Source organism: Suricata suricatta, chromosome 6 (genome assembly GCF_006229205.1).
Source record: "Suricata suricatta isolate VVHF042 chromosome 6, meerkat_22Aug2017_6uvM2_HiC, whole genome shotgun sequence".
Lineage (NCBI taxonomy): Eukaryota > Metazoa > Chordata > Mammalia > Carnivora > Herpestidae > Suricata > Suricata suricatta.
In genome coordinates this window covers 89,918,079-89,939,866 of record NC_043705.1, presented here as the reverse complement: position 1 = coordinate 89,939,866, position 21,788 = coordinate 89,918,079, and the positions used below count along the sequence as shown (strand labels likewise).

The window sequence follows — 21,788 nt, the reverse complement described above, 5'->3', positions numbered from 1 at the left end:
AGTCATCCATCCATTCTGAAAAGCCCGGTGACAGGGCATCTGTTCTCTCCATCAGTGGTTCTCATGCTTGAGGGTACCTCAGAAGCCCCTGCAGCCATTGTTAACACACAGAATGCTGTCCCCCTCCTCCATCACCACCCCACCTCCCTCTACCACACTCCCTTGGGCTGGATCTGGGGCCTGAGAACGTGGATATCTCCCAAGTCTCCCCAGAATGCTGTTGTCACTGGACCAGGGACTGTACTTTGAGAACCACTGCTCTAGGAAAACTTCTTGGAGTAGTAATGGTAGAGATGATGGCTTATGCCCTTATGTCCTCCACTTATGCCCTTTCCAAGTGTGAGACAGGCTTCCCTTGCAGGGCCAGTGCCTTATACTTACCCACATTGTAAATTATACGTCCCCATGTATGTGGTTGCCTTCCATCCATAGAGGACTCTTAAAATTGTATGTTCTCAAAAGCCTGCCTCTGATTGGAGCCTAAACCCTCCCCATCCCACTTCCACCTGCTTGGTGACATGAGGCTCACCCTTCCAAATCTTTTAAAAATAATATCTACCATTGTTCTTCTCATTAAAAGCAAACCCAATGAAACCACATCTTCCTACTGCTGAAGGTTTAGAAAAGTACCAAAAATAAAAGGAGAGATGAGGAAGGAAATTAAAATTAACCACCATCCCAATCCCACTGTTAATATTGTGATGTATCTTAGTATATTTCTTTATAGCCTTCTGATATATATATATGTATATTTTATTGAGATATAATTGACATGTAACATTACATTAGTTTCAGGTGTGTAACATAATAATGCAGTATTTGTATGTCCTGCAAAATGATCACCACAATAAATCTAGTTAACATCTGTCACCATATAGAGTTACAAAATTGTTTTCTTGTGATACAAACTTTTAAGATTTACTCTCATAGCAACTTTCCAATATGTAATACAGAATTGTTAACTATAATCACTATGCTGCACATGATACTCCGGTGACTTAAGAATTTTATAACTGGAAGTTTGTGCCTATATTTGTTAATACTGGAATAAAAATGCGTATAGCACTTAGCAATATACTAAATGACCTGTACATGTGGGAACTGCCAGTTGTTTTCATTATGGAATTCAGAGAAGGAACTGAAGCTTGCCAGGAACGGCCAAGGTGGGCCTTTGAGCCAAAGGAGAGAACACAGGCACAGAGGGAAGTGTCATTATTGTCTGTGGGCGGGGTCAGTGGTACAGTAGAAAGTGGATTTGAGTCAGTTGGGTGGGGACAGGTGATGGGAAGCTGTCACCAGCTGGCCTGGAGCTCTCAGAAGCACGTTCCAGATGGGGAATGACTTAACAGAGGAATTTCCCAAGGCCCACCCATGCAGCAGAAGGTGGGATAGATAGGAGCAGAACAGTGAGAAGGCGGGGAGTGGGGGGTGAGGAAGGCATGGATACATAAGTAGGGAGAGGCCTGGGGGCCACCCAGTCCCCTGTGGCTTTAGCACGTTGTGGCATGGATAGGTCTACCTCTGAGCTGCCAGGATGGAAAGGGACTGGTTGATCTTCACCATGGCAATAATGAGGAGGCCACCGGTCAGCAGGAAGGTGGGCCAGAAGAGAGAGAAGAGCAGGGTCTGGGGCCCGTAGAGGCGCCGGTACAGGACAGAGGTCTCATTCTCCCGAGTCGTTGAGAAGCAGTAGAAAATCCGGTGCTCGTGGAAGTTGGTTCTGACTTTCTCCACATCGGTCCGGGCCACCTGGTAGTTTTCCAGGCTACCTGGGATGTAGGAGCACTGTGAGGGGAAGCAAGAGTACCCATGAAATGGGAGGTCCCTGTTTCTTTGGGCGAGATGAGGGGCTGGCATGAAGTAAGGGAGAGTGTTGGCCTTGGAGTCAGGCCCCCAGGTGGGAGTTGGGACTGGTTGCTGCTTGGCAGGCTGTGCACTGCTTGTTCTAGAGGGCACCTTCACAGTGTCATTTGGAGGACAGTGGCCCAGGAGCTGCTCAGGGCACATACCACACACTTGGAAGCAGAGGCCAACTGGGGTCCTGGCTCTGCTTTCGTTGGCTGTAGAACCTTAGGCAAGTTGCTCACCTTTCTCAGCCTTGATATCTTATCTCTTAAATGGGTCAATAGCAGTATCTCCTTCCTAGGATGTTATTAAAGAAGGGCTTCAGACTTAACTGACCAGTGAGTGACACAGACTGAGTGGGCTCTGCATTTGGATCCAGGGCAGAAGTCATACAAGCGGTCGCCCATGGGGCTTATATTGTAACATGCACATGTGAAGTGGCAGGGGCGGTGAGAAGAGATGACAGGTGCCAGTGGACTTGCCCTGGTGCCAGGGACAACTGTCTGGGGGTAGTGGGGCCTGGTGAAATGAAGAGAGCTAGAAACATCCAGACTGGCAGTCCTCACTCCATCCGGATGATGGATGCCATAGGATCCAGAAGACCTGGGGGGTTGCCAGGCCTCCAACATTTCAAGAAAAACTAGAACACCAAATTTGAGTGTAAACTCTCACAATTTTAAAACATTGGCAAAAATCTGAATCAAAAACCCTCTGGGATTAGCCCTATGTGAACCAAACAGAAGACATTGGCAAGCCAGTATTTGACACTGGGAATCAAAGGAAAGAGACAGTACATTCAAAAGAGCTTGTGCAGGCAGAGCGTGGCACACACTCAATTCTGACACTGGTGGTTGTTATTAGGAGCCTCTGGCCTGGTCAGGTGAGGCCCAGCTAGAAAGCTCTGCAGAGGGGCACAAAGTGGAGACCGTGGGGGTATCTCGATTCTGTGCCTGAAGTCTGAATGGTACGTACATGAGGCTCTGGGAGATGTTCTGCAAGGTGGTTTCTCCACCAGAGAATCTGCAGCAGACCACCTGGCCAGAGAGTAGCTCCCTACTGACTCTGAATTGCTGAGGGCGGGGCCCAGAAAACAAGGGGTTCCTTCATACACAAAGGTTTGAGACCACCGGCCTCGTATAATCATGTCCAAGATCAAAATGTGTAATGTCGAGCCAGCTTCTCCCCAGGCCTTGGTCACTTCCTAGATGTGAATGAGACCTCGTCCCCAAAGCTGCCGGCCCTGACAGCAGTCATCCAGCAGTAAAGAGGATGGTTGCGTCTCGGTTCTGACAGCCTGGGAAGTGGGGGAGCTGCTGCCGGAATGGGTTCCCAGCCGGCCAGGGAGCAACTAAGGCTGGGAAAACCTGCCTCCAAGGAAGGAATTCGACAGTCGAAGTTGTTGGGCACTGCAGGGTCCCAGTAGCAGGTGAATTCAGAATTCTGAGCTGAGAAGAGCTCGCCCATCTCCCCTATGCCTCTGACTATGACCTTGGGTAACCTACCCCTTTGAACAAAGGTGTGGCTGTGGAGCCAGACAGACCTGGACTTAGCCATCAGGTCCAAACTGTATGACCTTGGTGAGTGTCACAACCTCTCTGAGTCTTGCAAAATGGGTTTGTGAGGACATTAGAGGAGGTGATGCATGGAAACACCTAGCGCAGAGCCTCGCACATAGTAAGTGCTCAGTAAATGGAGGATGCTATCAAAAATAATAAGAAAAATAATGGGGCTTAACTATGGAATTGCAACAATAGTTATTTCTTTCCATTCTTAAAGAGGGACTCATGGATAAGGTCTGAGGTGGAGGCTTGTGCCCATCCTTGGCCCCTCTGGGTCTTTTGCCAGGATGAGTTCATGCTGGATCCTTCAGTGGGGCATTTTGACAAGACACTGGACAGGAGTTCACTCTGCAGGACTGACTTTCAAGGCCTGGGGCCTACCTGCATCCTCTCTCCCCTCCCCTGGATCCAGCTATCCCTGAGTTATATGAAGGATCTGAAAAGGTCCAACCTTTCCCCCAAGTCCTGTGACATTGCTGTTCTCAGCACAGATCATGGGAAAGGGCTTAGACCTTCCCACGCTAAGGCTCATGGGAGAACCAAGAGCCAACCAGTAGCCCCCTTTCTCTGAGTGAGGCTGGGGGAAGGTAGCCTTGACTGGCTCTTCACATGTGAATCTGGAGCACACCCAGCTGGCCCAGAGCACGGGCTCCCTGTACTCCAGAGCTGAACCCAGCTGCTTGGCAAGACCACAGAGGGCGCTTTCACTGTCCCACCAGAGCAGCAGCCCGCTTTTAGCACTTCTCCTGGTGATGTCTGGGTGCTAGGAGAGAGAAGACAGAAGAGCCGGTGCCTACCAGCCTACTGTACCTACAGATCCAGGCAGAGGCATGTCTCAAGTGCTGTGGACCGCTCATTATAGGGGCAGATCTGGCCTGTTGCTCCTCTGAACTGGTAACCTCAGGGTCAGGGTCAGGTAGGCAGCCTGCAAGCCAGCCTGCTCCTAATTCCTATCACACTAGTGATCACTTCTGTTTGTCTTTAGAAATCTGTTTCTTGCTTCTTGGGATAAATCAGCAGCCACTGAATGCCAAAGAAGAGCAGAAGTCCTGGTACGAGCTGATTCAGGGGGACCAGGGGGCTTTACCCCCATCTGGTGAGGCTGAGTCATGCTCTTGTTCACAGAACAGGTCTGGCTACCTTGCACCGTCCAGACCCACTTCTATGACCCCCAGCACTGTCAGTAATCCCACTGTGCACCAGCAGCACCCTGCCCTTCCCATCCCATCAGCTACCAAACTCTGACTGTCAGCAGCCCTCCTTACTGCAGGCCCAACCTCCATCCTGGCCGCTTGTCATAGCCCCAGCCTCTCTGCCTGATCACTGAACTTACACTCCTCTGGACCACTCTGATCATGCCCCCAGGACCACAGACCCTTGAAAGACTCCTGTTTGCTCCCAGAAGTAATTCTAAGCCTTAGAGTCACCTGGAGAGCCCTAAAATTCTGCATCAGTTGGTCTGGTGCAGGAACCCAGTTTTGTTAAGTCCCCAAGTGGTTCCAATGCCTGGCCAGAGTTGAGCAGTGCCAGCTTGCTTGATCATATTTTAATTCCATAATTGCGTAGTGCTTGGCAGAGATGACAGGCACACAGCTTGTACTGTGCCAGGGTGTCATTAGCATTTCCCTTCTGTATGGTCTACTTGAATTTAAATTCCTGGTAACCAGTAGAGCCTTCTGGGAAATGCTAGGGGAAATGGTGGATCGGCTAGGAGGCACTTGTGCCCCACCCCCTGCTAAAATCAGCACCATGGAGCATTATTGGGAGTGAACTTGTTCCAGATAAAGCTCTGGCCTTCTGACACAAAAGGCAAAGGAAGCTGGTCTGTCCTGAGCCCAGGCTGATGAGAGACCTGTCCTGATGGAATCGGAGAGAGCGGACTGCCTTGGCATTTGCTCTATTTGCTATTCAGGCAGATCGACCTCCACTTCTCAAGAGGTTGAATCAGTGTGTCTTTCGGTAAAATGGTGATTGTAGACAAGCTTAGCCCTTCCCCCAATTCCCTTCCTTATGCTGGACTTTCAAAACTTTAAAAACATCTCTATTGAATATAAAAGTCCAATTCCATGTGTTGTAGGGTAAGTTCTTCTACCCGGTTCCCTAATGGGGCTGTGTTGTGTCCTGCACCAGACACAGCCCTGACTTCTCCTTCCCTACTGTGTTGTGTTGGCTCTTTCTCTTGGATATCCTTAAAAACTATCTTTTTAGGAAAAAAAATAGTAAAATGTTTTCTATAATTTTTAAATATGAGAACTAATTATTATTCATAACTTGTAGCATTTTTCATTAAAGTTTTGCTTCTCTCAAAAAACAAAAGCCTTCCACAAACAAAAGCCATTCTGATTCCATAGGCGGGTCGTGTGGAGCCCACCTCTGCAACATCTTCCTGCCCCCCTGAGCTCTGCGTTAGTTTCTGCAGCATGCCTTCTAGTACCTTCTTTTCTATGCCCTCCCCTTGCCATGCATGCTGCCCTCAAAGTTTCTGTGTATCTAACATCTGCTGGTTTTTAAAGACTAGCCCACTTTCCTGACACCCTCCCCTAGCTGTTGTCTAGAAAAAGTCACTCCTGCCCTTGACCCCATGATTCTCTCTGTTCCTCTCTATGGCACTGATCCCTTCCCCACTAGATATTATTTCCCATATGAGCTCTCTCCTCCTGTGTCCAAAGCTCCTGACACAGGAAGTGCTCAGTGACTATTGGATGAATGAGTGAATGAGTGAATGGATGAGACCAACTTGTATTTTATAGAAAAGATTAGGATGGGGGGTAGGGGGTGCAGGGAGGTAATGATGTGAAAATCTCCCAAGAGCTGGTTTCCAGAGATTGCTCCAGCCCTGGGCCTCAGGAGTTGCTTCCCATGGAGTCAGCTCTGGCTCTGGTCTTTCATCTGACTTACCTTATAGAAGTGCCTGGTATCCACCTGACATTGAACTCCGCACACTACACAGCCTCTGTCTTCATAAAAGCACTGCAGCAAAGGTGGCAGCTGAGCTTAGTGGGCCCCAGATCATAAAGCAGTTAATGGCAGAGTAAGGATTCCAACCCAGGTCTATCTGACTCCAACCCAGAAGAGCTAAGTCTGGCTGGACCTCATACCAGCTGTGGACCCTCATCAGGCAGGCTCAGCTTTCTCAGCCTCCACTCTCTAGAGTGAGGATACAGATCCAGGTAAGAAGAGGCCCACACACCTGGCAGGGGTAGGGGGATATGTGCCCAGCCCCCACCCCCCACCCCACAGTCAGTACCTGCTGGTTCTGGTCACGAGTGTCCTCCGTGTGGTACAGCATGGCCCACCGGCCCACAGCTGACACATTGACCCATAGGCATGGGTACTGGGGCACCTTTTTGCCCTCCAGCTCCTCCTGGTCCCTGATGTTGGTTTCAATCAGGTGGCACGTGGATTCCTGGGTCCACACGCTGGGGAGACCATGCACACACACATACATATCTCAGAACTGGGGTGGCACAGAGCACCAGATTTAAATCCCTTTACCAAGACTCGGGCCGGGATCTTCATCTCACAATAAAGGAGTGTGACCCCACTCACAAGCATCCTAGAATCAGAGTATCAATGCTTTTTAGCGTCTTACATATCATCTACATAAATGATTCTCACCTGGGCTGCTGACCCCAAGTCCTAGGGAGCTTTTGAACAGATTCTCATGTCCAAGCCACACCCAGAACAAGTGACTCAGAATGTCTAAGGTGGGCAGAGCCCAGGCCCTGGTACATTTTTAAAGTTCCCCTGCCTTGATTCTGAAGAGCAGCCAGACCTGAGACCCCTTAGCCACACCATCCTTGCCTTGCAGGAGGTGGGGAGAAGTCAAGGGGCTTTTCTGAGGCCACACAGGACCTGAGGTCTGAGTAGCTTCAGAATCTGTGCCTTTTCCCCTAAAACGAGTAGATGTAGAAGGGACTCGATTTGTTCCAGGGGAGGGTGGTTGGTGGGGAGGGTGCTTAACCTGGAGATAATGCGTCAGAGGCACACAGCGGTCCTGTGCGGCACTTCCCTCGGGTAAGATTCCAACCTGGAATCACTCCAGGGTTATAGAAAGTCAGAAAGGAGCAAGTCCAGGAGAGGCTAACAAGCTCATCAACACACCAGTTGTGACTCATCTCCCATTTATCAGGCAGGACACACATCGCCAGATGGAGGGGCTGTTAGCAGCTGGGGTGTGCCCAGAGGCGAGGCTCTGAGACGTGTCCTCACAGAACAAGTGGAGAGAACTGAGTGTGTTTGTTCCAAATAGAGAATGGATCAGGAACCTCACACCTTTTCCTTAAAAAGCTCGAGTGGTTGACCTGTCAGGGGGCAAGGGCATGGAACATTCTCTGAGATTCCAGAGCAGAGCTCCAGGGCAGTGGGCTTTGGCCTAATGTGACATTTCCTACTCAGGAAAGTCCCAACATGAAAGGCTATGTACAATGCAGTACTGAGCTCCCTGTCACTTGAGATATTCAACAGGAGGCTAGACGCCCATCTGACTAAGAGGTTTCAGAAGGGGAGTCACACTGTGCATATGAGCTATGAAAATCTAGAACTCTCCTTTCTTCTGGGATCAAACTCATGCTGGAGCATTTGTTCTGATCCTTTTCTGTTTCTTGTGAGAAGGGCCTCCTATGTCTGTCACTCCCAGGTCCCAGAACCCCAGATGATCAGGGTCCAGTCAGGCCAACCCTCCCTGCACTTGGACTGTTAACCCTACCCGAGGGAAGTGCCTGCCTGAGTCTTACCCGAGGGAAGTGCCTGCCTGATATGAAGCAAGGGGAGGGGTAGGAATAGGCTGGGGTTCCTGGCAGACTGAACCCTTAGGAGAATAGCTGGGGGATGGGCACAGCTGGGAGAGTTCAGTACCTTTTCTGGTAGAGGGGCAGCATGGTCGTGCCCAGGATATAGTAGGCAATGACAGCACACACCACCATGGCCACGCCCAGGCACAGGGCTCGAGTCTCTCCCCGCTTCTGGGCCATCACCAGCTTCTTCCCCATGTCCACTGCAGGCAAGGGTCATTTCTGGAGCCACAGAGCCAAACAGACATGAGATGAGCTCAGGTAACAGGTAATCCCCACAAGGGGGGAGCGGTAAGAGGGCAGGGTACTGAAAGATCAACATCACCTCTAGTTTTATGTGGAGCTTAGCACCTTCAGAGGGCTTTCTTGACCTCATATAAGCCTCCCAACAGCTCTGAGAGGCAAGTGTCATCCCCTTTCTACAGTGGAAGGATCTGGGGCCCAGAGAGGTAGAGTGACTAGTCCAAGGTCATGCAGTGGGTGATAGGCTCAATAACGGCTCCCGAGAGGAGGTTCATATTCTCAGCCTTGGAATTTGTGACCGGTACTTTACATGGCAAAGCCTTTAGGGATGCTGAGATGGGGAGAGCATCCTGGACTGTCCACGTAGACCCTAAATGTAATCACAAAGTCCTTGGACAAGAGGGGAAGATGATAAGACCAAGGAGGACAGACTGCAGTGATGAGGCCACATGCCAGGGAGTGTGAAGAGAGAAGCCAGAGGAGACAGGGAACAATGGCTTGTCCCCTCAGCCTCTGGATAGCGTGCAGCCCTACCGACACCCTGCTGCCTTTGGACTTCCAGAACTATCTGAGAGGAGATTTCTGTTGTTTGGGGCCACCAAGTATGTGGTAATTTGTTATGGCAGCAAGAGAAAAGTAATACAGTGAGATCAACGAAAACAGTAGGCAGCAGGTCGGAGCACCCAAGCACTTTCTCCTAGGACACCTGTCTTAGAAAAACCTGGAGCATTTCACATTTTACCAAACAGTCCTCAGGCAAGACTGGCTGGGCTGGGGGCAGCAAGCAGAGAAGGGGCAGCAGGGCCCCCAGCAGGCAGCGGGTAGGCTGAGTACCCCAAACAAAACTCTTTACTCTTTATTGGAAGGTGGGGGTGCACTCCAAGAGCTGCCCTTGGTGTGTCCCCTACCTTCCAGGCTACTCAGTCCTCTCAGGGGACTGCCCCCTCTGCTGCATGCCTTCTGGTATCCTCCCAGCCCCTGGGCATTCTTGATGCTGGGAAGGGAGGGGTGCTGGGTGACAGGTCTGGGAACTCAGGAGGAGAGGAGACAAGAAGGGAGAGGAGGGAAGGGGAGAGGAGAGGTGTGGAAGAGAGGGGTGAGGAGAGGCCCCCCATCACAGAGAAGTTTGGAAGCTGCCATCTGTTCAGACCTCACCTGTCTGTAATACTCTGGGGAGATTGTTACCCACACCGAGTAAGTAGGTTTGCAGAGTCGTGATAAATGCTCCTAAAACCATGCAGGACAAAAGAATGGGGTGAGGATATGGGTATGGATATGGTGATCAGTGTGGATAGGATTTAACAAACCCAGGGAGGGCCTTCAGACAGGAAGAAGGGTAGGAACTGCTGATATCCGTGAGGCCTGGACAGGAAGAAATGGATTGCTGCTACAAGAGGAGGGATTTCAGTTAGACACCAAGAAGAACTTCTCACTTTTGAGAATTGCTAAATATCTCTGGACTTTTTGGATATATCTCCCATTGGAAAAAGCCACTCAAAGTCTTGGGTGAATTTAGGAAAGATGGAGAATGAAAAAGAAGGTAGGATTTTGGAGGGTCCTCTAGACCTAGTATTTTGGTTGACATTCTTTTCCTTAAGGACAAAGCGTATAGTGTTTAAGGGTTTGGTGGTGTGGGGCAGGGAGGACTCTGAGGACAGCAGATGTGAGATCAGATCCGAGATCAGATCCTGACTTTCCACTTAGCAACCACATGACTATAAAACAATAATAGTAGTACCTGTTTCAGGGAGTTCTGACAAAGACCAAGTCACGTACCACATTCACATTCACATATTGATCACATTCACATATTGATCACGGTGTCTGGCCCAATACAAGCTCTCACTAAGCATTAGCTCTGAGTGTAACGAAGAGAATCCTGCAGGTTTGGAGCAGAAGCCCCAGTGCTCTTGCGGAGCCTATGTTTGTCCCACTCCTCCCCTGGGGACAAGTGCCAGGACCAGCCCTGCTCTCCTGCTCTCCCAGTGGCTCCCCTCTGCTGCTCCAGGTGCTGGGACCTGAGTGCCAGGACACTGAGCTACTAGAGTGATCCAGCCATGGAACACTCTACCAGCAGGCCACCAGACCAAGGGCTCTGACACTAGCAGTTCCAGTCTCTCGGTTGACACCACTGTCAGGCCCTCTGGAGCCCAGAATCCTGATGGACCTCCCTTAAGGAAGGAAGTGTCCGCGGCCAGCCTCTCTCCCCTACGATCTCCCCACTAACCACGGGTCGTGGGAGAAACCACTCCGCACGGGCTCTGGACGCACTACTCACAGTCTCCTGTGCCCTGGAGTCTTCAGCAGTCAGACGCTTCTCGCCTGGCCCCCTGCCCCCACCCCAAAAGAGGCTGCCTGAGCTGCAGCGAGGAGCTTGGGCTCCCAGCCCATCTCTGGGAAAGCGGGCTTTGGTCCCCATCTGGGACAAGCCTCCATGCCCAAACATGGTCAAGTCTGAGCACACAGCCCACAGCCCCGGGACACAAACTCGAGAGAGTAGGTACCAACCCCAGAGACAACGGCAGCCGGTACCAAGCCCCCACACCTGCAATTTCCAGGGTCTGTAGAAAACAGATTTTTGAACAAGAAAAGACAGCAAAACTGAGAAGCCAGGAAAGACCATCCCGGTACATTTAGAGCCATTTCTTTGTCACTCAGTCTCTCTGGTCTGGCACAGAAGCCAGGAATGGGAAATGATTTTCCTTTTGTTGACATGAGGGAAGGAGGAGGAGTTAGAGCTCCAAGGGGTTGGGCTTAGCAGCTGCTAGGGGGCTGGCAGTTCCAGGAGCACCCAGGCCCCCCAGAGCCTTTGGCACTTGAATGCGGTGTGACCCTGCGCAGGTCACAGCACATTCTCTGAACTTCAGTTTTCTCAACTATGTTATTGGGATTTTTTTAAACTTACTTCGTTCAAGGTTAATGAGGAAGGTTAGAAATAATGGAGATTTGAGGCAGAGGAAGAGAAATCCACCTTTTAAAGCCCAGCCAAGCAGAAGCTGAAAGCAGTGAGAGTCCCACAGCTGTCCCAGCTGGCCAGGTCCAGGGACAGCCTGCCTAGCCAGATGGTCTCCCAGGGACTGTCCAAGTATAGTTTGGGGTCAAGGGCAAAGATCTGTCCCTCTCAATACGACAAGTGAGCAGTGAGTGGGGCTTTTAAGGCCTTGGCCCTTGCAGGTAGCTTGACGATGAGAGACACAGGGCCCAGAGTGACTCCCCGGAGGAGGGATGCTCCAAGGTAGTCCTTGGCCCAAGGAGCCAGGAGAGTCCTTCTGGGACCCACGAACTAATGCAAAACTACCAGTCCTTCCCCCTGCTTCCCTGGGCGGGAATACACCGCGAATGCAATGAAGCCATTTTTCTCCTACCAAAGGTCTCTCTGCGCTTAATTGACTGAAGGAGTTATTAAGGGTTACACAATTGGAATTTATAAGCAATCATTAACATTCTTCCCAAGGTATTTGTCCTTTTGGAAGATAGAAACAGGCAAGGAAGGAGGCCATGAGCTCTTCTGCTGCACGAAAGTGAGTCCCCTCCAAAATGCCGGGACAAGCTGTGCTCTCGACTGTATGTGGAGAAAGACCCAGGTCCTTAGCTGGCTGCAGGGCTGCAGGTGAAGGGCAAGGAAATAACAATACTACAACGATAAAGGTTAGTGCGCTGCATTAACATGGGCTGTTAGAAACCACAAAACACCTTCCCAGCCTCAACCTCCAACACCCTAATGTCGTAAGCACTGCAGGCTCATACCAATCTAGTCAGGTAGAGATTTTTCTACCCATTTTATAGACGGGGTAACTGAGGTTCAGAGAGGTTAAACAGAGTGCCCAAGGCGAGTTACTTTGCACCTTTGTCTCCTTTTGTCCATTTCTAGAATGGAGAAAATTGTACCAAAACCTTTGGTGCTTTTTGAAAAATAAGAGGTCACCTAAGCTTCCTGACTGGCAGATTGTGTTTTCCAAAGATGGCCACACCAGTGTGCATCCCATTCCACATGCTCTTCTTGCAATGGGACGTCAACTCTCCTCCATCAAGAGGGGCATCTGTGTCCTTCAGCATTGACAGAGCTCTGTGACCACCTTGCCAGTAAAATGTGGTAGAAGCGACACTGTGGGATTTCCAGGACTAAGTCATAAACCGTGATACAGCTCTCACTGAGCACCCCCTCGGGACGCCTCCCTTAGAGCCAGCTGCTGTATTTTTTTTACATTTTTTAAATTTATTTTTGAGAGACAGAAAGAGACAGAGCATGAACAGGGGAGGGGCAGAGAGAGAGGGAGACACAGGATCTGAAGCAGGCTTCAGGCTCTGAGCTAGCAATCAGCACAGAGCCCGATGCGGGGCTCGAACCCACGAACCGTGAGATCATGACCTGAGCCGAAGCCGGATGCTCAACCGACTGAGCCACCCAGGCACCCCCCAGCTGCTGTATCATGAGGAAGCTGAGAGGCCACATGTAGGTGTTCCAGCTGACATCCCCAGCTCGCTTCCCGGCCAACAACCAGCACCCCCTACCGACACGGGTGAAGGAGCCTGAGGATGAGTCAGCCCCAGCCTTCAAGTCCCCCAGCCGAGGCCACAGACATCATGGAGCAGAGACCAGCCGCTCTCTCCATGCACCCTCCGAATTCCCCATCCACGAAATCCATGAGCAAATTAAATGGTTGTTTTATGCCATCGTATTCTGAGGGAATGTGTTATGCAGCCACAGTAACCAGAATATATTGTAAGTGATTTGGAAGGGAAACTTACTGTTGCTAGTGATTGTAGTAGTATTGAACCAATGATGGTGAAAAAACCTGAAGTGACTATATGGAGTGGTATGGGGAGCTTTAGAAATGCTCTCTGTTCTTACATCAGGTTGTTCACCAGTGCACAAATGGAATAGAAGAACAGTGTTAAAAGAGGGAGTTTTCATTTATTGAGCAGCTACTATGGGCCAGGGCATGAGCCACATCCAAATGCAAATACATATACATGCATGCACATATGTGTGCATATACATAGACACATGCATGTGTACAGACGTGTAGACACACAACACGCACATGAGTGCATATTTGCACACATATGTATGCAGTTACAGGTGTATGCACTTGCACATGCATATACACACATGTGCATGCGTATGCGTGCATAAACACACGTGTACAGATATATATGCACGTGTACGTGTACACAATGTAATACATATACACACATGTGCATATCCATAAACCTACACATACACGCACACACATGCATATGCATACACAAATATATACATTCCTCTCAGCAGTCCTCCCAAAAGGTCTCTTTCCTATGATTTGCCCAAGGTCACTCCCCGTCACATGATGTGATGGAGCCTGTGTCAACCTGTGCCTGCTGACCCCACAGCTCACGCCTGTTCCTCCAGGACTCTCCTAGGCTCAGTTTTCAAGAGGGCCAGTGTTCCTTTACAGCGTCTGCCTCAGCGGCTTTGTGAGCCCCCTCCTCAGTCCATAACCCTTTCTGGACTGTGCATCCATTTACTTATTTAAGCCCTTTTGAATCAATATCTATTCTCCGCCACCACTTGGGATAATAAGTCCCATAAATCAAATTGGCAACCATGTCCTGAGCCCTTGCCGTGGTGGGGGGGGGGGGTGGTTGTCACTGGCTGCGTGCCGCTGGCAGTGGGTGTGGGCGGCCCTGAGTCCTCGCTGAGCCATTCATTCACAGACACTTGAGGACCTACTGTGCGGAGGCTCTGAAGACGTCACCCTGGTGCAGTGGGTCCCTGTGGGGAAGGGAAGATGGATTTTTAAAACTGCAAAAAGACGCAACGGAAAAATAAAATGACATATTTCCAGGGAGAGAGTAATAAAAGAGGAAATCACAGTGAAAGATTTTTCAATGGAGTTGAGAAGACAGTGTATACAAACAGGGCAATTAAATGTAATATTCGGGGTCCCCTGGGTGGCTCAGTCAGTTAAGTATCTGGCTTCGGCTCAGGTCATGATCTCACGGTTCGTGGGTTTGAGCCCCATGTCAGGCTCTGTGCTGACAGCTAGCCTAGAGCCTGGAGCCTGCTTCAGATGCTGTGTCTACCTCTCTCTCTGACCCTCCCCTGCTCACGCTCTCTCTGTCTCTCAAAAAAAAAATTTAAAAGAAACATAAAACAAATAGATGTCCATATTCAAAATAAATGGCAAGACCGGACCTGAGGAGGAGTACGACAGGGCTGCTCCCTCTGAGTGAAGGGAAGCCTCCCGCCTTCCTCATTTCATTCTTTAAGCCACATTTTTCCTTCTCATTTTTCTAACTTAGTGACAAGGTCTTTTAGTTTGCTTTATTGTTAACATAATTGTAAGCAGCTTGAAATCCTCTTTGAAGCAAGAAAGAGCATAAATAAATAAAGAGCACTGCTATTCGTCTGTGCAATAAGGTCATTTTCTTATGCTTTTTGCTTACTGCAAAATCACCCAAGCTCACCGTGGAAAAGTGGCAGGATGGACGGAGAAGTACAGGAAGAGGGTAAGGCACAGTGATACTCCACCAGCAGGAGGGAGTTCGCTGGCCAGGGTGTGTGTGTCCATCCAGGCACTCAGAAAAGGATGGATGCATTCTCTGCCCCCCAGAGGGCATGTTTCTGGGTCCTCACCTGCTAGTGAGCTCTTCCCCTTCCCTGGGACTCAGTCCTGGGGTCCTGTCCTCACTTCCTGTCCCTTAGCCACTCTCCTCGCCTCCTGGGCCAGGTCAGTGTGTGATTTAACGTGCTCGGAGCACTGCGTGCCGCTCCTTCCCTCCCTGTCCTCGCAGTGTTCTGTTTCTTCATGTGCATAGTCCCCATTCACTGGTCTTCCCGCTGCAGTGTGTAAGCTCCCTGAGATCCGGGGCCAGAACTGTTCTTACTCATTGTCACATCTCTAGATTTAAAAATCGGGGTTTTGCTGTTCTTTGTGGTTTACTTTGGGGGCGGGGAAAGCTTTTGCTTTTTCAAAAAACGTTCACCATCTTAACCAGTTCAAGTGCACAGCTTGGGCGTGCTGACGATATTGACATTGTGGTGCACCAGATCTCCAGAACGCGATCATCCTGCAAAACTGAAATGCGATACCCATTAAATAACAATGCCCCATGTCTCCCTCCCCCCTGACAACCACTGTCTACTTTCTGTTTCTCTGAGTCTAACTTCTCTAGATACTTCATATAAAGAGAATCATACCATAATTGTCCTTTTGCGTCAGCCTATTTCACTTAGCATGATGTACTCAAGGTTCATCCATGTTGCAGCATTTGACCAGAAAAAAACCTACTTGCTCCTTAATGGAACAGAATATTGTATCATTTTCCCATACCAGAAAACATTTTTTAAAAGTTGTACATTGCACCTTTTATATGGGTGAGCTGTAGTATATGCAAATGAAGCCATGTTGTTGGACATTGAGGAATGGTGCTTGTTGGCTTGTTAGTTTAGTGGAGCTCAGGGTCACACTCTGCTGGTCGGTGGACCTGCTCCATCATTGCACCCATCATTGTCCTGGAACTGACAGGTCTGAAGGAGATTGGATCTATAAGGACACAATTTGGGGACCAGAGCCTGAGGATAAAGATGAAAGAGATGTAGAAGTGGAAGATGGCAGCAGGTTTCAATTTCCTAGCCCAGGCCAGGCCTGATTTGAGCAGACACACACACACACACACACACACACACACACACACACACACACAGATTTGGGGGAGTAGATGCAGGCTGATGGAGCTCTTCTCACATCATAGTCCGTAGAACTCAGACTCTGGGCTGATGAGAACAAGGGCTCCCAGTGATACTGTGGCCCTGGGCACTCGGCATGGTCACGTGTGGCAGCTCCTGCCTCAGTCACATTGTTGCAGGAAGGGTGGGGCTGGTGACGTGCTGAGCTGGCTCCCACCAGCTTCATGAGAGGGCTCACCAAGCCAGTTGTTAAGCCACGGGGAGCTGGAAATTGGCCACAGTGCGAGTAAAATCTACAAACACTGCAAATCTGAGCTTTTGCTTTTTGGAGAGTTGGTCTCCCAGCACACCGGTTTAGAGGGCACACTCAAATTGGGAAATCCGAGGAGGTTTTAGGTCCTACTGACTATGGTGTGGGCAGGTTGCAGGGAAGCACAGAGAACCCTGGGGGCTAGCAGCGCTGGGCTAAGGGGTGAGGGAAGGGAGCTGTGTCCAGCGTCAGAAAGAGAGTCTCCTGGAGAACAGGTATCTCCAGTCTGGGACCCGCAGTGGCGGAGCTGGGGAAGGAAGAGCTGATCTCCGACTGGTGGGGAGAAGCTTGTGGTTCTAGTCTCTCTGGTCAGTGTGCAGAGCAGAGTCTGAAGAAAAGTGGGGAGTGGGTCTGAGGGTGCACCCAAGAAGATACGAGTCCATCTTTTGGACTGAGGTGGCTTTGGGGCTGAAGAATCAACAAGCAGTTCAGAGCAAAGAGCACTTGAACACATAAGGGAACTTCTGCAACCCCCCAGAAATATCCATGGGGGTCTGAAAGCTTCGTTGGTGTAAGCTGTACCTCTGAGCCCAAATGTTTGTGTATCAAAATAAATGCTGCTCATTTGTAGCCTCTAGCTGATGAGATCTGAGAAAGCTCGGGTGACTTACACAGTGCTGCATTAAATATTACTTGTAATTATGGTCCATTCTATTTCCCTAGAATAAAGACCAGACTGCTGTGCAAAAATTCTAGGGTGAAGGGTCTCTACATTTTTAAGATTTTTGATACTTATTACACACTTTTTTCCCCAGAACATTGATACCAATTGATAAATGTGTACACACAGCCAGTACATAAAAGTGGCTGATTCCACACGTATTCACCAATACTGGACATGGTAAAATCTAGAAAGAGTTGCCTAGGGACTAGGTGAAAAATCGTTAGTCCCGGTTTTAGGTTGTTTTGTTCATATTACCAGCAAGGATTGAATAGTTCTTCATACACTTATTAAAAGCAAATTTCTTTGCCCCCAATTAAAAAAAAAATCAAAGGAAGAAAATCTATGAAAGCAATTCACACAGTGCCTGGCGCATAGCAAGCACTTGGTTCACCATTTATTCATAAAGTCAGTCACTCAGTGCGTGTTCGTGGCACATGTACTGCATGTGATCAGGAGCGAACAAGAAGTCCCTGCTCTGGACATGTTTGACCCTGGTAAGACTCAGGGCCCCAATCTGCATTACCTATCCTTAATGGTGGCCGTCAGGATGGGGCCCAAGGGCTGGACAATATTCCCTTCCCCCCACTTCCGACTCCCTGCATGATGGGGGCTTCAAAGCTACAAACAGAATATTCCTAACCTTTTGCTGAGTCATAGAATATGTTCCCTCAAGGACCCTTAGAAGCCATGTAGGTCCACAGCTGCTTGTGTGTGTAAGGCTTTCTATTCACAAACTAATAGAGGGAAGTTGTGGATTATCTGGTAAATACAGAAAGGCAAAAAGAAGAAATCAAGTCCAACGTCCAAGGAAACCACTGTCGAAGTATTGATGTTTAGATTATATTCTAAAGACCAATGCAAATGCTTTCTAAAAACAAATTTAGGAATATTTTGTATGATTTTAAATATTCCTTTCTTATTTTAAATAAAAACACATTCCCATTAATGTGATATTATTTTGCAATATAACGCTTCATGTCTGTAATAGTTCATTTTACTGATGTGCCATAGTGTGAACTTCCTTATTAGGAGACACTTAGCCTATTTTCAAGGTTTTGTTATTATTAGCTATCCTCCAGTGACAACCTTGGGACATCAGTTTTTGCTCTCTGATTCTTTTCTTCCAGTAGCTTTGTAAAAGCAGGGATCACAGTCAAAGATTATGAGCCTTTTAAAGGCTTTCACCCCTCCTCTTTCCCTGGAATCATAGGAGCCACTTTTCCAGGAAGTATAGGATCCAATAAGATGTGAACTTCCCTTCTGCTGGTGAGCTATCTGAGCTCAGAGAGGTGAAGCGACTTACCCAAAGCCACACAGCTTTGATGGTGCAGGGATTGGGATTCAGACATTTCTCTACAGCCTCTCATGAGTGACAAAACGTAGTCTGGAGCCCATGTCTCCTGACTCCCAGACAATGTTCTCACCACCGTCCTGTCCTGAAGATTATTTCTCTACCCATAACTACAGCTCTCAATTCCTAACTAACACTAACATGTGGCAGACACTGTGCTAAGTTCTTGGAACACAGCATCTGATTTGATCCTGTGACCCTATGAAGTAAGTACTATGATTACTTTCATTTTGTAGATGGACCCACCAAAGCAGAGCAAGTGTCTGAGACAAGTAGGGACCTGCTTGTCCGAGGTCACAGTGCCAGTGCCATAGGGAGCTGAAGCTCCTAGCCCTCCTTGACTGAGCAGGATGGTCCAATAGGACATGCTGCAATGACAGGAACTTGTGCCATCCAACTACTGTACCCAGTTGGGGTGTGTGGCTTTTGAGCACTTGAAAAGTGGCTAACGTGAGTGGAGAACTAAATTCTTTTTATTTTACATACCGTTAAATAGCTCAAATATAAGAGCCATGTGTGACTGGTAGGCAGTCTGCAAAGCGATAGCCTGCTGGCCACTCCACCACCTTTTCTTCTGCTGCTCCACAGCCTCCCTCCGCAGGCCCTGGGAAGGCTCTCCCCACGGCCCCCCCTTGCCTGGGGAGGAGCCACCGCCTTCCCAAAGCCTCAGCCAGTGACTCGGCCTGAGCCAGCACCCCAGGAGAAAGCCACCCCTTGCTCCTGAGGCTGGCTCTTGGGCTGCCAGCCCAGGGTGCTGGCCCCAACAGCTGCTTCCTGCAGGCCTTTATAAACATATTTTCAAATTTTTAAAACCTTTATTTATTTTTGAGAGACAGAGGAAGCACAAGCAGGGGAGGGGTGGAGAGGAAGAGAGGACACAGAATCGGAAGCAGGCTCCAGGCTCCGAGCTGTTGGCATAGAGCCCAACATGGGGTTGGAACCCATGAACTGTGAGATCGTGACCTGAGCTTAAGTCGGACGCTTAACCGACTGAGCCACCAGGCGCCCCATCTGCAGGCATTTAAAAAGAGACACTGCAGAGAAGGGCTTTTTAATCTCCCTTGTCGCACATTAATAAGCATGTATGTCATCCACAAATAAGAAGATTGCTCACACAAAGCTCAAAGGATTAACCGGATAGATTTGAACTGTGACTTCTCTCAGGGGACGCCATCTCCCAGAAGACCCTGTCTCTAAGGAGCAAACTGTAGAAACCTCTAGGGCTAGTTTTTTAAATTTTTTTTAATGTTTTTTTTTATTTTTGATACAGAGAGAGACAGAGCTTGAGAGGGGAAGGGGCAGAGAGAGAAGGAGACACAGAACCAGAAGCAGGCTCCAGGCTCTGAGCTAGCTGTCAGCACAGAGCCTGACGTGGGGCTCGAACCCACAAATGTGAGATCTGACCTGAGCCGAAGTCGGAGGCTTAACCGACTGAGCCACCCAGGCGCCCCTAGGGCTAGTTTTTTAAAATTCCCCATTTACTGAGTGCCTTCTTGCTAGGCTCTGTACATACCTCATTGTGTTACTTTCCAGTGTGGCTGTAACAAATTGCCACAAACGGGCAGTAGAAACGTTCTGTCTCCTAGTTCTGGAGGCCACAAGGCTGAAATCCAGAGATTGCTGTGCCATGTTCCCTTCAGAGGCTCTAGGGGAGGGTCCTGTCTTGTCTCTCACAGCTTTGGATGGTGCCGGGCATTCCTTGGCTGGCGGCTGCATCAGTCACTCCGATCTCTGCCTCTATCTTCACTAAATCTTCTCCTCTTCTGTGTCTTCTCCTCTTCTGTGTTACAAAGACAGTTCTCATTGGCTTACAAGTGCACCCAGGTAATCCAGGATGATCTCAAAACCTTTAATTACGTCTACAGAGACCGTTTTTTTCTAATAAGGCCGCATTCACACGCTCCAGGGATTTGGACATGAACAAATCTTTTTTCCATGGCTCTCAGGAGGGTGGTGGGTGTTGAGGCACCATTGAAGCCATTACATGCATCTTATTTAACCTGCCTAACCACCCTGAGAGGTAGGAGACTTATCCAGGATGGATTAACTGCTGTGACAATCTTGGGATTTTACTGGCTTTCCCCTGTAACCATGCATTTCTCATTCGTGGGGGCTCCAGAATATATGCTTCTGGTTGGGCGGCTCCCCTCTAGGTGGTACTAGTGGAATCAGGCTCCTTCATCTTATGGCTCCACCGTTTTGTGGCCTCGAGGTGACCCCAGAATTATCTAGCCAATAGACTGGAAGGAGGGAATGGGTACAGAGAGAAAGTGAGGGTGACTGATACTTAACCACCTTGGCCTACAAGAGACATGCACAACTTATATTCACCTTCCACTTGTGGGGATTAGTCACATGGTCCCACCCAGGTGCAAGGGAGCCTGGGAAATGCAGTTATGGATGAAATGCCACTTCTCAGCATCAATATCACATTATTGGAGCTGGAGGAGGGCACATCAAAATTTGCTGGTCAGCTGGCTGTTCTGCCATAGTATCATTCATTCATGTATTCCTCATTCATATAATCCATTCTTTCACTTACTTTTCAGGAGAGGAATTTGAGGCTCAGAAGGGGTTAGGGGACTTGACTAAAGTCACTGAGCATTTAAATCATAATTCAATCAGTGTTTATTAAGGGTCATCTGCATTCAGCGGCCCCCCTCAGGTAGGCCTGTTCTATCTTGGAACTTTGCACGCTGTGTTACTTATCTGTGTGTGTACCAAGAATGACATTGATCAGATTTCTCTATGGAGGCCTCCCTGTTCGTTCCCCACCCCAAGTAGTCAGACCCTTGTCCTCGACTGTCAGATTCTCCCTCCCTCCTCCTGCCTGTCCGTCTGGAGTAGGGGGAGAGAGAGCTGGCTTTGGAGAGGCAGGAGACAGAGAGGTGACAGAGCTGAGATCTGGAAAGGGAGGGGTGGCTGAGAGAGAGAAAACCCACGTGGGCCAGGTGTCCTAGAAAATCTTCTCGGTTTGACATGTGCGGGGTTTTGGACCAGCTTCAGTTAGGAAAAATTCAGGAGCAAAGGAAAAATAAGAACAGTGTGACTGTGAACTATGAGTGTTACCTACTTTCATGCACTTAAAGGAAAATGGTGATTTTCTCTGTAATTTGTTTAAATTCCCTTTGTTGCGGGATTGTACTTACAGACCGCCGCTCTGTATGGAGAGAATGGACTCTGGGTAGCATGACCCCTGGCTCCGGTAGCTTAGACAGCCCCCATTGACTCCAGTCAGTCCCCTTCCCTCCCCAAAACAACCCAACATCCACAGGAAATTATGTGGTCACCCTAACTTCATGTGTGGGCCTCCCCACAAGACCACAAACTCCCTCCAGGAGACCGTGTCCA

The 21,788-nt window shown here is 49.1% G+C and overlaps 2 protein-coding genes across 2 annotated transcripts in view; one reads left to right on the top strand and one right to left on the bottom strand.

The window, feature by feature from the left end:
* Positions 1 to 21,788, top strand: part of KCNIP1 (potassium voltage-gated channel interacting protein 1) — a 342,478-nt gene that overhangs the window by 23,063 nt on the left and 297,627 nt on the right. The gene's annotated exons all lie outside the window — the stretch shown is intronic.
* Positions 733 to 10,820, bottom strand: KCNMB1 (potassium calcium-activated channel subfamily M regulatory beta subunit 1). The gene is made up of 4 exons (XM_029942879.1): positions 10,719 to 10,820; positions 8,262 to 8,419; positions 6,652 to 6,823; positions 733 to 1,785 (listed from the first exon to the last, which is right to left on the bottom strand). The coding sequence occupies exons 2-4, from the start codon at positions 8,393 to 8,395 to the stop codon at positions 1,516 to 1,518; spliced, it is 576 nt and encodes a 191-aa protein (XP_029798739.1). The 5' UTR covers positions 8,396 to 8,419; positions 10,719 to 10,820; the 3' UTR covers positions 733 to 1,515.